The 16004-nt window shown below is 38.5% G+C and overlaps 2 protein-coding genes across 6 annotated transcripts; one reads left to right on the forward strand and one right to left on the reverse strand.

The window, feature by feature from the left end:
- The first annotated feature begins 366 nt into the window (after positions 1-366).
- On the forward strand, positions 367-12200 carry LOC103711407 (vacuolar fusion protein MON1 homolog). 5 transcript variants are annotated; one of them, XM_008797542.3, is made up of 15 exons: positions 367-1028; positions 2509-2605; positions 3918-4002; positions 4147-4218; positions 4380-4419; positions 5000-5101; positions 5270-5391; positions 6515-6647; positions 8114-8205; positions 9135-9216; positions 9393-9457; positions 9607-9897; positions 10015-10106; positions 10515-10594; positions 11880-12200. In XM_008797542.3, exons 1-15 carry the CDS (start codon positions 555-557, stop codon positions 11973-11975), a joined length of 1923 nt encoding a protein of 640 aa, XP_008795764.1. In that variant the 5' UTR covers positions 367-554; the 3' UTR covers positions 11976-12200. The 5 variants fall into 5 exon arrangements, with proteins under 5 accessions (XP_008795764.1, XP_008795780.1, XP_026662300.1 ...); XM_008797558.3 differs by lacking the exon at positions 11880-12200 and adding an exon at positions 10840-11124; XM_026806499.2 differs by lacking the exon at positions 11880-12200 and adding an exon at positions 10840-11124 and having other exon boundaries at positions 10530-10594.
- Positions 12201-13782: 1582 nt separating this feature from the next.
- On the reverse strand, positions 13783-15759 carry LOC103713413. The gene is made up of 2 exons (XM_008800334.3): positions 15643-15759; positions 13783-14736 (listed from the first exon to the last, which is right to left on the reverse strand). The coding sequence occupies exons 1-2, from the start codon at positions 15706-15708 to the stop codon at positions 13825-13827; spliced, it is 978 nt and encodes a 325-aa protein (XP_008798556.2). The 5' UTR covers positions 15709-15759; the 3' UTR covers positions 13783-13824.
- Positions 15760-16004: the final 245 nt, after the last annotated feature.

The following is a 16004-nucleotide window of genomic DNA, read 5'->3' on the forward strand; positions in this document are numbered from 1 at the left end:
CAAACAAACATATACATTACATACCTACATACATACACATACGTACGTCTTTTTTTAAGAGCTCTCTAGCCCCAACGTACGTACGTACGTATGTACGTATGTATGAGTACAACGTCATCCTCGCCAACGGCAACCTCGAGTCCCAGGTCTCCCTGGCCGTTTGCATTAAGATGTACAGCGCCCATCTCGATGGCTCCTGCGACTAGCTCTCCATCGGCCTGACTGAGTGGTCTTGGGCTCGGGTCGGACTCGGACCTGTGCTCAGCCCAAGCCGGAGGAAAAACATATTTCCAGGCCGGCCTAGGGTAAGGGAGTGGGCCGCCCAGTCTGGGCCATTTCCAAGCCCCACCATATCCCCCGATCTACTGGTCAAACCAACCGCCCTCACCTTCTACTGCCGCTGTCTGCGAGCGACCGACGGGTACTAGGACGATCTCTTTCTTCTTCGCTTCCTTTTCTTCTCTTCCTCATTCCCGTCAAACTCTAATTCCCCCCTCCCAAAACCCTAAATCCTTGCCCCTTCTTGTGCCCCTCTGCTATCCTTATACCCCGCCATGGATTCCGATCCACGCCTTCCTCCCGACGACGGCCCTTCCGATCCAAGCCCTAACCCTAGACCAGAGCCCGACCCCGATCCCAAGCCTCAAGAATCCACCGTGGAGGAACGGCTGAGTTCTCTTTCCGGGGAGGATTCAGGCAATGCCGCCGGCTGTCGAGCGCCTGCGAGCAACGGATTTCTGTGCGCGGATTTCTATGCCGGCGATGAGATCGAGGAAGAGGAGCCTCCGGTTGCTTCGTGTTCGGTGGATGAGATTGATGGTGCTGCTGGAGAGGCCCGGGCGTCGTCGTCCCACGGCGGCGTGTCTTGGAGGGAGAGCTCGGAGCAGGACGAGGACGCGCCGCCTAGCCCTAGCAGTAGTGGGTATGCTGGAGAGAGGGGGAGCAGTGGAGAGAGTGGGATCGAGGAGGTCGACGACGGAGGTGCTTCCCAGGATGATTGGTGCCGTCGAAAAGAGCATCGTGATGAGGTGAGTGCTGCAATTCTTTGCTTCTTCGTCATGGTTTCTGAATTTTGGCGCTAGGATATCTGGAATGTGGTTGTTGCTGATATTTTATTTAGACCTATTAGGACCGCCCATAAAGTACTACTTCTTGATATTCCCTCCCGTCATCTTTATTTCTCTAGAATAGCACCAGGAAACCACGATAATGTTGTTATAAATGATATGGGAAACTAGGTAGTTTAATGCATAAAAGTATTACAACTATAGGTGATTTTATCCACCCGAGCATTGTGGAGAATGTCATGGAAATGGTCCTACTTCATCAGGAACCAATACATAGCTACTGCGATGTACTCAAAGCAAGAGTTGAAACATTCATACATGCACGCAGAGAAGTATGAAGTATTCATTGCATTCTATAAATGTTGACTCCAGAGGTGGAGGTTCTGGAGACTACTTGAAAGTGAACCATCTCAATTGTATTCTAGGAGAAGAGTGAATATTTCTTCAGGGAATTATAGTAAGTAGAACATTGAACATCTGTGCTGTAAGTGTTTGTCTTTCCTATCCCGGGCTTGCTTCCATCTTGCATGGTTGTGTCTGCAGTCATAAGTATTTCGAAAAAAGGATTTGCTAGCTTCCATGCTTTTTTATTTTTCATGTTTTGGCTGGTGAAGTAAACATGGTTGTGGAATATATTCAAAACGACGAAATTTTAGTGAATGAACAGTACTGACTTATGTCCATCTTCTTTAAATTCAATTAGTAAGTGTTGCTAACAGAAGCTGAAATCACCAGATCATTTAAGGGGTATGGAGACATGCACGTTATCAAAATTATTAGGCTTGTTTGGCTGGTATTTCTTCTGATATTTTGATTCTAAGCTGTCTGACGTTAGTTTGGTTCTATAAAAGAAGGTGAAAAAGTTATGGTGCTCTACTAGTTTCTGCCTGGATCCGATGACTTCCGCAAATCTATGAAAAGAGTATGGTTTAGGGCAGGATAGAATCAGTATCTCTTCTTCCATCTAGTTCCTCTCAAAATAATTCATACACTTTGGTATTGTTTCTGGATATGCTTAATTACTGCTTCTTGTCTGCCTGGTGGTGTAAGTTTCTTTTGCTGACTCCATCATATGGATTAGTGCTAACCAGTCATCAGCGAACATTTAGGTTTCAGCCACTGGCTTAGACATGGTTTTGTGCAAAATCCTTTATCATGCTTTGTAAGCAGAGAAGAGTCATAAGAATATAATCATATTGTGACAACTCTTGTTTTTCTCCCTCATTATTAAAATTCTGTTGTCTATGATCACTGAGGTGCATGCTTACAAACAAGGGAATTTAATCTTTTTTTCTATTCATGTTTTGTAAGTGAAGTTTTTTATATGTTTTTTTTGGCATGCTTGGCAAGCAGAAGCATACCTAATATTTCCTTTATTATTTATGCTTAAGTAGGTGAGCAATGTATATGAAATAGGTGCTCATCCCTGAGTTTGTTTCAGATCATGTTATGTTCCAGAAAGTATTTCAACATGCATGTATTGAAAGCTGGTGTAGTAAAATTGATAGCTGCAGCTGAAGAAGACTTGCACTTGAACAGTGAGTACCCTTGGCAATTAGGGGGCTTTTCACACAATATTGTTTTTTTTTTTTTTGATTGTGGCTATTCATAGTCTTCATTTAAACTTCGGCCTGGTTCTAATGGTTGTGCCCTATATATTGAGAGAGGAGGAGGCAATTTTTGCTTTTTCGATCATGTGTTTTATAGTAAATCGTCGCAATCTGGCCTTGGATATAGTAATGATTTTTTCCTCTCTTTTATCTCGCTTGATTTCTTATAGTTATTGGTGTTCTTTAGACAAGTTAAATATATCTTCTTGGACAAAAATGTGCTTTGCTAATGTTCTTTAAAATGATAGTCAAGATATGTCATATCGTACCGAACCGGATGGTATGGAGCATACTGTAATGTACCGGTTCGGTATCAGTACACGATACAGGAGGTGTATCGACATTCGGTACGCCGAACCGGCCCTCGTACCAGGCATACCAACACGGCGATAGGGTGGCATCTGTATGGGCCCTAGTACCGAGATGATGTACCTTGATAATAGTAGATGAATACTTTCATGCTAATGCTTACATTTCACTGCTCATTTCGCTACCCTTGATGTTGACTATCTATAGTATCGATTGAGACCTTACGAGATATTTAATAGTGTTTTCTCTGTAATCTTGAGACAGTCACTTGATGCCAATGGCAAGGTACCTATATGCTTCCTATTTTACTTTTGGGTGGACTTAAAGGTGCTAGGTCATAAAAAAGTAAATGTTCATAATATGCATTCTTATAATTATCCTTTCATGCATTTAATTTCTTTTGATATTGTTTCTCAAAAATAATCCCTTGATATTCCTCTAAAAGCTCCACAAATGTTCGCCTAAAAGTTCTTAGGCTAAACTCACTTAGACCAATGAGTTTTTGCTTTTCAGAACAACCTTTGTATACTATGATGGTGGCATTTGCAGTGTTTTGAAACTGGCTGTAGATAGAAACTATGTTCTAGATTTACTTGCTGATTCTTGCCATGCTTATTCCAATTTCTAGGCTGCTAAAGTTATTGTCATGCATCTGATTGACAGCAGATGAAGTACAAAATGTTTATCAAATTTTTTATCATTTGTATGCATGAGTTATTTTTATATCTTTATCGTCAGATTTTTTTAGTAAGTCAACATTCGGTTACTTTAATCTTCTTGTTTTTCATCAATGTGCTTTGTGCCCCAATTTTTTTTAAGCTTCTGGGTTCCAAACTGGAACTAATGTTTACTAACATGTTGGTTCTTATCACCCTGTAAAAGAGCCTCTATTCTGAAATTTGTTCTTGTAACACTTGATGTCTATTTGAAGTGCAGGATGATGCTTCAATTTCATGGAGAAGACGGAAGAAACACTTCTTCATGTTGAGTCACTCCGGGAAACCAATATACTCAAGGTACACTTAGAATTTAGCACTAACATAGTTTCATATTTGGTTATTGTTACACTGGGACAAAGAACAACATGGTTCAGTAGATACAATGCATCTTGATTTTTTGAAAATGTTGTTTACTTATGTAACATCTTGCTGCACTTTCAGGTATGGAGATGAACACAAACTAGCAGGATTTTCAGCAACCTTGCAAGCTATCATTTCTTTTGTTGAGAACAGGTATGCTGCTATATCCAGCTTATGTGGGAGCTGACCAGCAATCCTCATCCTACTTACTTGTGATTGGCAAGCCATTTCTTAGACATTATGTCATTTACATGATCTAGTTAAATTATGTACAAGATGGATTATTGCAGTGTTCTGTTTATCTTTTTGTGCAGTGGAGATCGTGTCAAACTTGTAAGAGCCGGTAACCATCAGGTCAGCTGGCCTTTCTCACCAACAATAATTGATCTCTGAAATCTTGTTGTTTGTCAGTAGCAGCTATTTTTCCCTTCGTGTAAATGGACATGAAATGGAGCTTTGCATGTCATAGTGACATATCATCCGTATACTTCGTACAGAAAAAAAATCTTTTGAATAATTGGCGCAATATTTGAAATTTTGAACTGTTCCAGCTTTGTTTAATCAGTTTGTTTGGTAAAATAGCAAACTGTGAAGTTTTTTGTATATGCCACAAGAAGCATGAATTTAAATGATCCTAAATTCTTATGTTTAGTCCTTTTCTTTTTTAACCTTCACTGGCCCTTGGGGGCTAATTTAGGACTATGTGCTAGAATTTATGGTGCCTTGGGTCATTGAAGGTGGTATCAGACTATTTGGTAGATTGATGGTTGAACTTTTATTTTGTAGAATCTGGAAGGATGCAGATAGATGAATATTTCATATGATTATATTCATTTTGGACCATTATAGATTAAATATTTTAGAGTCTCATGTGTGTAGGTTGCAGATATCACATTTGCTCTTTTCTGAGTTATTTTCTTTGTTGTATATTCAGGTAGTTTTTCTTGTGAAAGGTCCGATTTATTTAGTTTGCATAAGCTGTACAGAAGAGCCCTGTGAGGCATTGAGGGAACAATTAGAGCTCATCTACAGTCAGGTACTAATGATATGGTATGATTTAAGAGGCAGCATATTAGAAATTTATATAAACATAAGCATTTACATCTCTTGGACTTTTCCTGGTATTATATCCATTTTATGCACCTAGACATCAGCAATACATTTCTATTGATCCCATTGCCTTTTTGGTCATGATATGGTGCAGATGCTGCTTATCTTGACAAAGTCAGTTCATAGATGTTTTGAGAAAAATCCAAAATTTGATATGACTTCCTTGCTGGGAGGAACAGATGCTGTTTTCTCCTCTCTGATTCATTCCTTCAGCTGGTTTGTATTCTTCCTTTTCTGTTGCTGTTAATATGGATTTGTGGAAATTTAAACTTTATCTAACTGGTCCCCTCAATTTCTATTGGTAAGTCTGCTTCAGGCGAGTCAGCTATTGGGTTTGAACCAAACATTTTCCTTCCATGCCGGTGCTCCTGAAGCAAATAATTAGGAATACCTACAACCACTAGTCATAATTTAGTACATTTTTTTTAGTAAAGTAAACTAAGCTCTCAGTTTCTATTTTTACATGGATGTTGAAATTATCATGTATTAATTAAAAGCTTAAATGTGCTGATAATTAGAAGACTATGAAGACAATGAAACCAAAAATAAGAGAAAAATTGAAATCCTGATTAGGTGAATTATGCTAGAGCAATATGGATGTGTGAGCATATGCACAAAATGATTTTTCCTTTTGTTAAGAAAGTAATATCATCACCAGCGTGCTTTATTCAATTTTTTTCAGGGTGCACTTCATGACACCTGTCATGTAAATTTTAATGCTTAACTTCTTGTCATATAGACTGGGGATGTTCCTTTGAGATTGGGCCTGTTGTCAATCACACAGTTCTTTAACGATCAATACCAAACATGAAAAGTTTGGGGAAATATTGACTTGTATATAAATCAGGAGATGGGACATCTTTTCTAGGATTCTCGTACCTGTCCTCCTACATTTGTGGATAGGTCTTGTATATCTTGCATGGTAACCAATAGTAACCACTGCAAAGATATTGTATGTGTGGAGAGGATATGTATTGAAAAATCAACAAAACATCATCGCATAATCAGCAGGGCTTATCCCCTTTTGGGCTTTTGGCAGCTGTTGGCAAGGTGCTATGGGTTGTTTCTCAAATGGCATTTGATGGAACAAATAGGTAAAAAGGTTCAATAATGGCATGAGGATGATCATCAAATTGCCTATACAGATGAGTAAACATGCTATTTTTATGGATTATAGTTGGTGGTGATAGAGTAAAAAATCGCCAAGTATATTGCTTAAAGAAACAATTATGTTACAAGAATGTTACCACAAAAGTTCATGATAAAGCAGAATCACAATGCGTGAACGATTGTTGTGCATCTAGTAAATTATTCTTGATGTCAGTTTCTATCCTTTCAGGAATCCTGCTGCATTTCTTCATGCATATACATGCCTTCCTCTTGCTTATGGAACAAGACAAGCAGCTGGTGCTATTTTGCAAGATGTTGCTGACTCAGGAGTTTTATTTGCACTATTGATGTCTAAGCACAAGGTTCATCCAAAATTTCTTGTTCAGTATCTGAAAATTGAGACAATTTTATCAAGAATTTATTTTTAGTTACTGTGCAGTTCCAAGTGTTTAAGCAAGATCTCATCATGTCAGTGTCTTTGGTATTCTTTCACCATTACCAATAGATGCCTGAGTAGTAATGTAGTTGGATAATGATACTAACAGGTACACATGGCTTTTATATGTGCACGCACCATGTGCATATTTTTAGCACTACTCTTGCCCTAAGCTTGTGCTTGCAGCTTGAGTGGCTTTCACGTGTCTATCTTAATATGATGTGAAATATTAGATTAATTGTCTGTGAAATAAGAGATTCTGATGACACATCAGATGGAAATACTGGTATGTTGTTTGACCAGATATATGATTCTTTCATGTCACTTGATTATACAATGTATAAAAGAAGATTATATTTTGAATGTGATCTCTACTGCAACACAAACATGGAGTATCTCATGCATTTTACAAGTGGTCCTATGTTTAGACGATGGTGGTGTATCATCAAGTATGTTCCTCTTATAGAGTCCTGTGGATGGCATCCCAGTGAATGAATTTTGACAAAGCCTGTCCTTCAATATTATTTAATGGATCTTTGTTCTTTCATCATCTTGTCCTGTCATCTCTTTAGATTAAGTTCTCTCCTTTTGTTTTTTTTTTTTCTTCTGGTAGAAACAGGGAAATACCCAAGTTACTTCTTTCTACCGTATGTACAAGTCATGGCATTAGTCGTTACAATTACAATGAGATCAGGATTAACCATGTCAGTTTACAGAAACCCAGCATTCGTGCCAATAACATGTCTGGCCATAATCAGCTGCCTTGTTTCCATGCGATAAATTTGAATTATTAAGTTGCCTATTTCAATGTATTATTGCTACTTGACATGCTTGATCTCGTAGGCCTCAATTTTTTGTTTGTTGTCTATCTGTTGTGGAACCATGTTAGAAGCCGCTATATCAATATGAATTGGTTTTTGTTCAGCTCTTTTTTTGCTTGAAACAGCCATCTTTTGTTTTGACTTGTTTAAATTGAGTTGCAACTTAAAGATTTTGCTTCTTAAATGGAACCCTACAATTTTGTTTTGTATATCTGCTTCAAGGCGTTCATTGTAAGTTTTTTTTTAGATCTTATCAACAAGTAGTTAATTGACTAGTAACTCTTGGTGTATGTAATGACAATATATTTGTTGTAATCATCGAAATCATATCGACCTGTTGGAAATAACTTAAGGAGATGAAATGTTTTCTAATATTTTCTTTCACGGGTAACATGTGCTCTCTCCTCCTTGATCAAAGTTTGGATTCTCAAAGTTGATTTTGGTAATATGGTGCGCTGCCTTTTTTCTATAATAAACTATTGATTAATTCACTTTCTTGTCATCCAAGAGATATTCTTAATACTCTCTCATTCATTTGCTGGTCTGATGTGACTCTATGTTAAAACTGCAGGTTGTCAGCCTTGTTGGAGCACAGAAGGCCTCTCTTCGTCCGGATGACATGCTCTTACTTGCCAACTTTATATTGTCTTCCGAATCATTTAGGTAACTAAATAACTTGTTTGGAAAATTTGGTATTATCTAGAAGATCTAGCACTAGAAAATATAGAACTATATGTTTGGTAAATCAAATAAGGACGAGGTCAAAATTTAGTGGACTTGATTAAGTAGGCCCAGTAGAGATTTATTTGAGATGGCAAGAAACTAGATGTACATGAAAGTTTCAGATTGATAGAGCAGGATCCTCTAAGGAATTTTGAGGGAAGTTGTGTCCAATGACCATGTTCTGTCCTAACTTCTTTCAAACCTGCGAGGAAATAACTGGTGAAAGATACTCATGAGGCAACATGGCCTGCTTGTTTTGTATACAAAACCTATTTCAATATTTATTCAGATCAGTTTTAAACTTTTGAATATGTATAAACATATTCAACTCGCTGAGTTATCTGCATGCAAAATAGGTCATGGTTCTTTATCATGGTATACAATTTTGTTTTCGATTTATAGTATATATTCTCTGAGTAAACTTGGTATATTTAGGTGAGTTGAGTAATCTTTGGTTTCTATCAACTAATTCAAAAATCTCTTGTGCTACAGTAAATGTGGATATTCATTGAAAAGATGCAACTCTCTTCAGGACATCTGTGTCCATGAAGTTAAATGTGCAGAATCTACTGCTGATGCCTTCTTTAATTTCACCTCTTAATAATAACCTGGAATAGCTGGCCTGGATTTTTACTTTCTATTTTTTCCAAAAGGAGTGTGTTCAGTATATATGTCTTCATAGTACTACTTGCTTATTGTATGTTTTGCATAAACAGTTCATACACCCAAGTCACATGTATGAGCTTCTGGACTGTTTGAGAGTTAAGGCCAAGGCCTTAAAATTTTAAGAATGGCAGAATTTATGCTGGTACTTTATAAGCTTATTTAAGGGATCATGCTCTTACATATTTTATATTTCCATGGTGCAGGACTTCTGAATCTTTTTCACCAATTTGCTTACCAAGATATAATCCAATGGCATTCCTATATGCTTATGTCCATTTTTTTGATGTGAGTGAGATGTGTATTTAACATCCACATGTATGGTATCTTTGATTTTGAATCATGTGAGAAGACCTGTTTGACCAGAAATTACATGACACCCAATTGCAAAATTTTCATTTCTCTTCATATATGCATTTGTTAGGCCACTGGCTACTGTCTCAGCAAGTTGCCTTATTTTACAGGGGGATACATATTTGACATTGCTTACTACCAGTTCAGATGCCTTCTATCATCTCAAAGATTGCAGGTTGAGTTGCTACACATAAAGAGAGAAAGGGCTATATTTAATTTAGCATAAGCATCTGTAATCTAATTTTGCATCCAATTTATAGAATTACTTTGAATATCATTATCCCCAAGTAAAATGATAATTTCAGTTTCATTGATATTACATAGGCTTCGCATTGAGGCGGTGCTTGTGAAGTCAAATGTTCTCTGTGAAGTTAAGAGATCCATGCTAGATGGTGGTCTACATGTGGAGGACCTGCCTGTTGATTCTTCTCTCCGTTCTGGATCTATGTCTCCTCCTTTAGGTCTGGATAAAATGACTGCTGGATCTTTGTCTTCTTGCCTAGGCACTGGTGGCCCAGCTGGACTTTGGCATTTCATGTATAAGAGTATATACCTTGACCAGTACGTGTCATCAGAGTTCTCCTCCCCCATAAACAACTTTAATCAACAGAAAAGGTATTGTTGCTTTCCCTAAAGCAACAACATCTAAACTTTACTTGTTATATTTTCCTTAATTCTGGTTGTCTATTTAGTACCATCCCTTATAAAATAACACAATTATGACACATGCAGATTGTATAGGGCTTATCAAAAGTTATACACCTCCATGCATGACAAAGGAACTGGTCCACATAAAACACAGTTTAGAAGGGATGAAAATTGTGGTAAGTTCATAAAATGATTTGAAGAATATAGTTTCCATCACTGAAGTGATTTAAGAATGTGGTTTGTTTTGCCTGCGTGGGTTTGTGGTTCTATTGTTTATTGTATGCAGGCATTCTACTTGTCCATTAAAGGAAATAAATTCCGATGACCAGAGGATGTCAGGCAGATTTGTCAATATTAATAGCTAATTGTCTCAAATCCATCATGATTGTTCTTGATGTATTATCACCTAACACAGTGTTTCCTTCTCTCAATCAACCACATTCAGTTAGGGAAGACAGTTCACCACTAAAGAACAGCTTAAAATAATAAAGATTAAAAAAGAAGAACACCAGGGCATATTCTTAGTGTCTGGTTTCTCTTGATCATACATTTATGAATATTAACAAGTTCAATTATAATGTCAGTGTGTTATGTGGCAGTTCTGCTGTGCTGGATCACTCAAGATTTTGAACTTTATGCAGCATTTGATCCACTTGCAGACAAGGTTTGCACCTTTTCACTCTTCATGATGTTAATAATTTTTATGCTTTAATAACTTGTAGGGAATGGAAAACAGTAACATACCATGTTCTTCTGCATGGATAGCATTTTCTCATCTTAAAACATATCTACTATCAATGTTAAAGCATAATATGCAAGGTTCAGACAAACAAACATTGGTTCATCATTTTTGTCTTTGCACATTTGAACGGCTCATTGTGGATTTATGAATGATTCGGACAAATGCAGGAGTCAGCAGAGTGAGATGAGGTGGGGGACAGTAGGGGGATTGAGAGGACCTTGGACCTCGCAACCCTAGATTTTAGGGATACCAAAAGTCCTTAAAACTGTTGATGTTTGGGTATCCCAAATATATCTGGATTGTGGATCTGCCTCTCCAATCTCGCAGTTTCTCCCATCTGCTACCATCTCTCCTGACTACCCCTTTGCGGTTGATATCTATGGAGGTGTGAATCAGGAATCGAAGCAGGATTTTCATGATTGGTGCATGGTGAGCCATGAAAATATTGCAGTTCAAAGAAATGGAAAAGGATTATTTGACCACTTAGAGTCAGCTAATTATGATGCTTGGTGAGTAGAAAAGCTATAGTTGTTTACTGGCTGTGAAATGTCTGGATGATCGGGTGCTGAAGGTTGATTTTGTGATCATACTATGGTTTATCATTCATAATGGATGACCAATTACCTACATTTGACTTAGCTTCCTGTGCATATGAAGGATGCTTGACTGCATCTTGGAGGAGTCACCAGGCTGCACATGTTTGCTTGGTTTTAGTTGCTATTGGGTTCGGTGCTGCAGCCCTAACCCGCTTTTCTCACGCTATATGAGAAGCCATTCATTAATATGACTCACTACAACCAAAATAGTGCTTAGGTTATATATTGGCGTTAAGTGTGGCAATTTATTTTGCTCACTTAAATGACTAAATCTGAATCATGAAGTCTGCTGTGCACATGTATCGCACATACTGTCAGACATTTTAGTGCCACCAGGCGGAAAAAGGTGGATGAAATATAAAGTTTGTAAGGTTTTCGACTGCTGTTATGCACTCCTTTTTTTATTTTTTTTTTAATTTTATTGCCCTTGCCAATTCTACTTGGTTTCCTCTGTATATTTGATTTTTCTAGTGGAAAAATGGTTGGCAAGAAGCTTTTTGGTCAGCGATGCTGGAACTCTAGTAATCGAAATAATTGAAAATGAGTTTTTGAGTGATTTGTTACCCTCCATATCATTCAAAAGCTTGACTCAGATTATGTTGAACATGCAGGCTCTGGCAATAAAAGTGTGCAACAGAGTTTGCCAATGGATAAGGGATTCGGAAAATGAGATATTTTTGTTGGGAGCAAGCCCCTTTTCCTGGTGATTTCTTAGTCCATGTAATTGTATTTAGTTACTCATTTAGCAAAAGGTTCCATACTTTTTAATTTTTCCATGCCAACACAAGGTCTTACATCATCATTGGTCGGTATACAAGGGTGGAGTTGCCTGTGGTATTTCATTAAGCTGTAACATTATACTGTACGTTCAAGGTTTTGGAAATTATATCAACATGTTTGAATAATATGTTTTTCCAATTCTCGTGGGCAAATACTGTTGATGATGATGGTCTTGGACTGAGCCGGGCAACTGTGAGCCAGGGCCCCAATTCTTATGCCCTCGCACGATCCTGCCCAAATTGAAAAGCATGTGCAAGGCCTTATTCCAGCCACGCCACACGGGTGGGTCAGGGTTCGAGACGAGGCTTGAGAGGTCGAGGCTCGGAGCGCGGCGTGAAAGCGATCGCTCGTTTCATGATGATGGACGGGCCGAGCTCAACTGGCCGGGGCCGGTCATCACCTTTAATTTTACTGGTGACATTATCCTGACATTCGCCTACGTACTGAAGAACGGCAAGTAGGCTTATCGATCCTTTTTATTATTATTATTATTCCCCTTTCCAGGGAATGCATATTTTGGCATTACCTTTTTCAGCCGTTTCCAGGGAATCCTCGAAGCTAGTTAGTTACATATTTAAAACATGAATGTTGCCCACGTCTAAGCTTCAATTAATATTTTATTCTTTCTGTCAATCTCATTTGACAACTAATATCCAATTATAAAACAACGTGAATCAAGTTTGTCTTCACCTGTTGAAGAGAATATCAGATGATGCCTGAACATGGCCTTTGTCTACCTGAACGAACATCAATTTTACATCAATTTTTCGTTTAAACTTCTGGTTATTTAACCATTTAACCTTTTCGTTGGGCTGCAAGTACACGTCTAAATGTGTGGTTGGATCGGCATCACATCTTAACTTGAGGAGGAAATTTGGTGAGTCAGAATGTTTTACCGCAGCATGGCACCAAAGGGCAGCTAATGGGAGAAGCAGGATTCCCCAGAATGGACAGCATACTTACTGATCATAATGATTTCATGATCTTATATAGCCTCTAGTACTGGGAATCATCACAGTGTTGTATCCGAAGGGAAGATTGATACATCAGCATGGAGCATGATTCTACACATACACTACAGTCTAATGCAAATCTATGAAGCATTTACTTCTGATTTTTCTTCATGATTCTGCAATTGTTTTCACTGCATTTTATGGAAAGCCTTTACATGTGGATCGAATCATGCAAAGCTACCTCGAAACAAAGTTGTTCTCCTGGGCCATCTGAGACCAGAAGAAAGTACTTTCAACGATTCATACTGTAATCTGTATGCAGTTGCTACGCGATAACTAGTGGTAATAGCATACTGTCTAAGATGCGTCAAAGAGCAGCATCAAAAAGTGATCAAGATTTTTCACAATAATTCACCTGATAACATCAATTCATAAACTAAAACAACTTTATTGTCTCCAAATTCTAGCATAATCAAGGATATGTGCCATTTCTAACTTAGAATAGGGATCATAATTTATACAAATAGCTAGCACCAACCTCTAAATTAATGCATACTGATTGAAGCACAGAAGCTTCTCGGATTATCCTAGCCACTAAGAATTAATATATCACAAATTTAAGGCAGTCGACATGTAATGAAAAACATTACTTCCACTACGAAATCTTAGCATTGTTCACCAAAAAGAAAGGACAAAAACTCGTGCCATTTGCATCATAAATACGTTATATTTAAACCCCCCCCCCCCCCCCCAAAAAAAAAAAAAAAAAAAAGATTATCAGTTCCTAAAATAAAGAAAATCAGAACACGTGTCTTCCTGAAACCTAACCAAACCAAGACATTTCCCTCGCATCATCTACTAGAAGTTTATTGAATTCCCTGTCGCTTGGCCTCAAGCTCTGGTCGCCGCTTACACAAGGCAAAGCCCCGGTATGCAAGCTCAGCGTACTAGAAAATTCCAAAATCGACGCAGGTTGCATCCGAGACAATCCATTGGCCTTCTCATATGAAGAACTCTGAATCAAATGATTAGAGTTCAACAGGGCAACTCGGTTCAGCAGCTGAGCGTGGCAAGCTTTGATCGTCACAGGAGGAACCTGAATTGATTGCAGCGGAGGAGGATTTCGCCAGTGAGGGAGGGAACCAGCCACCATGAGAGTCTCCAGCGTCGGGCCAAGTTTCAGCATGGTTTCCAACAGTTTTCCTTTCTCAGGCAATGGCTTTTTCGCAGACATGGCGTCAATTATAGCATCAGCGCGATCATATCTTGCAGCGCCCGCGCCCGGCGAGATCACCATCGACGAAGAGCGATCATTCTCACTAAGAAACAGCGGCGGCCGCGGGAGTCCCATGGCGCAGGAATCAGCACCATGCATGCTCGTCACAGAGAACGACTCGGCAGGAGAGGATCCATAAGAGTGATGATTCGGAGCTTCGGATAGGCTTTCGGATTCCATGACGATGGAATTGCCTCTGGCCTGCCAAATCTGTGGACTCTGAGGTTGGAGGTGGGAGAGGGCATGAACAAGCTCGGGCAAGTTAGGCTCGGAGATTTTGTTGAGCAAGACCTGCAGTTGTTCCCTGGCTTCATCTCTTTCCTGGGTGGTTGCCTTCAGGATTTGGATTAGCTGATTGATATGTTCCTCTCTTTCCCTCCTTTCCTCCTCGACGCTGCTTTGAAGCGCTTCCAGTTCCCAGGTGGCACGTAGAAGCTTATGAAGCAACTCCCCCGTCCTCTGTTCCAAAAAAAAAAACCAAGCAGAAACTTTTAAAGAACCACAACGATATACAGAAACAAGTAAACCCAACGAATTTGTACTCAAATAACCAAGATATTTATGATACCCCACATTATATTATTGTTGTCTTCCATTCGATGGAGTACCTACTGTGAGGTCCAATTGGAGGCGTAGGAGAGTTGAGAGTCATTTGAGAGGGGACAAAGAGCGTCAATCCAAAGCTAAAAAGTTATGTAGTATTAGATATTCTTTAAATTAGAAAGGATTACTGCGAATCAGAAAGGATAAATCGGTGAACTGTTCATTAACATTATTAATTACTAACAGGACATAGATGTGCCAAATCCGTATTAATTCATAAACTATATATATATAAGAAAGGGTGCCATCAAAGATTTTCTAAATGAATCTTTCTGACATTGGCACTCGCTCTCCTTTTTTTTCTTAAATCGAAACGCATGAACTCACTCAAAACCAACTCCATATATTAAGATTTGTACGAAGTTCTGTAGTAAATTTATTACGGAGAATCTACGAGTACAATAGTACGATCAAAAGAATCCTTGCAGAGCACAAAAAAAAAGCCTTGTACTATTATATGCTTCAATTCTAGTTGTGGAAGTCAGCATTACCCGGTTACCAAACATGAGAGGTGTGAGAAACCACTGGATAACCAAGACAACGATGACTCGTCCTCAAAGAATGATCCATCCAAAAGATCTTATTAGAGACATTAGACCCAAGACTCTGGAAACGGTAATGTTACTTAGAATTCAAATCTAGTAGAACAATCAAAACCAAAACGTATCTAACAACAAAAACAAAAGGAGAAAAATGCAAACAAATCTAAGAACCAAAACAAAAGAGTTTAGGAGGGAGGGAGAAAGAGAGAGAGAGAGAGACCTCATGGTGGGAAGTCCAAACTGAGGAAAAGGAGTCCATGGCGACAGCCCAGGGATCAACACCCATATCCAGGCAAACAATCTTTTCTTCTTCCTCCGATTCTCTTCTCTCTAGTCTTTATACAGAAATTAGTCCAGGATTCCTCTCTACCCCACTTTGTCAATATTCGACTGCAATAAATTTAAAGCGAACTACTTGCCTTATGAAAGATATTTTCTTTCTTTTTTTAATTCTTCAAAAAAAGAAGGATATTTTCTTCTTTTTTTTTCCTTTTTCCTAGAGGGGTTTGAAGCAATTTTCCTATATGAATTAGCTTAAAAATATTTTTCATTCTTTATGATCGGTGACTTGACCTGAAATTC

Source organism: Phoenix dactylifera, chromosome 13, assembly GCF_009389715.1.
Source record: "Phoenix dactylifera cultivar Barhee BC4 chromosome 13, palm_55x_up_171113_PBpolish2nd_filt_p, whole genome shotgun sequence".
In the NCBI taxonomy this organism is placed as follows: Eukaryota; Viridiplantae; Streptophyta; class Magnoliopsida; order Arecales; family Arecaceae; genus Phoenix; species Phoenix dactylifera.

Excerpts from the sequence above, each read along its gene's own strand:
- LOC103713413 (XM_008800334.3), bottom strand. The coding sequence starts at position 15,708 with ATGGGTGTTGATCCCTGGGCTGTCGCCATGGACTCCTTTTCCTCAGTT. Across the intron at positions 14,737-15,642 it reads TTTGGACTTCCCACCATGAG|AGGACGGGGGAGTTGCTTCA; the intron begins GTCTCTCTCTCT and ends TTTTTGGAACAG.
- LOC103711407 (XM_008797542.3), top strand. The coding sequence starts at position 555 with ATGGATTCCGATCCACGCCTTCCTCCCGACGACGGCCCTTCCGATCCA. Across the intron at positions 2,606-3,917 it reads AGAAGACTTGCACTTGAACA|TGCAGGATGATGCTTCAATT; the intron begins GTGAGTACCCTT and ends GTCTATTTGAAG. Across the intron at positions 6,648-8,113 it reads TATTGATGTCTAAGCACAAG|GTTGTCAGCCTTGTTGGAGC; the intron begins GTTCATCCAAAA and ends TTAAAACTGCAG.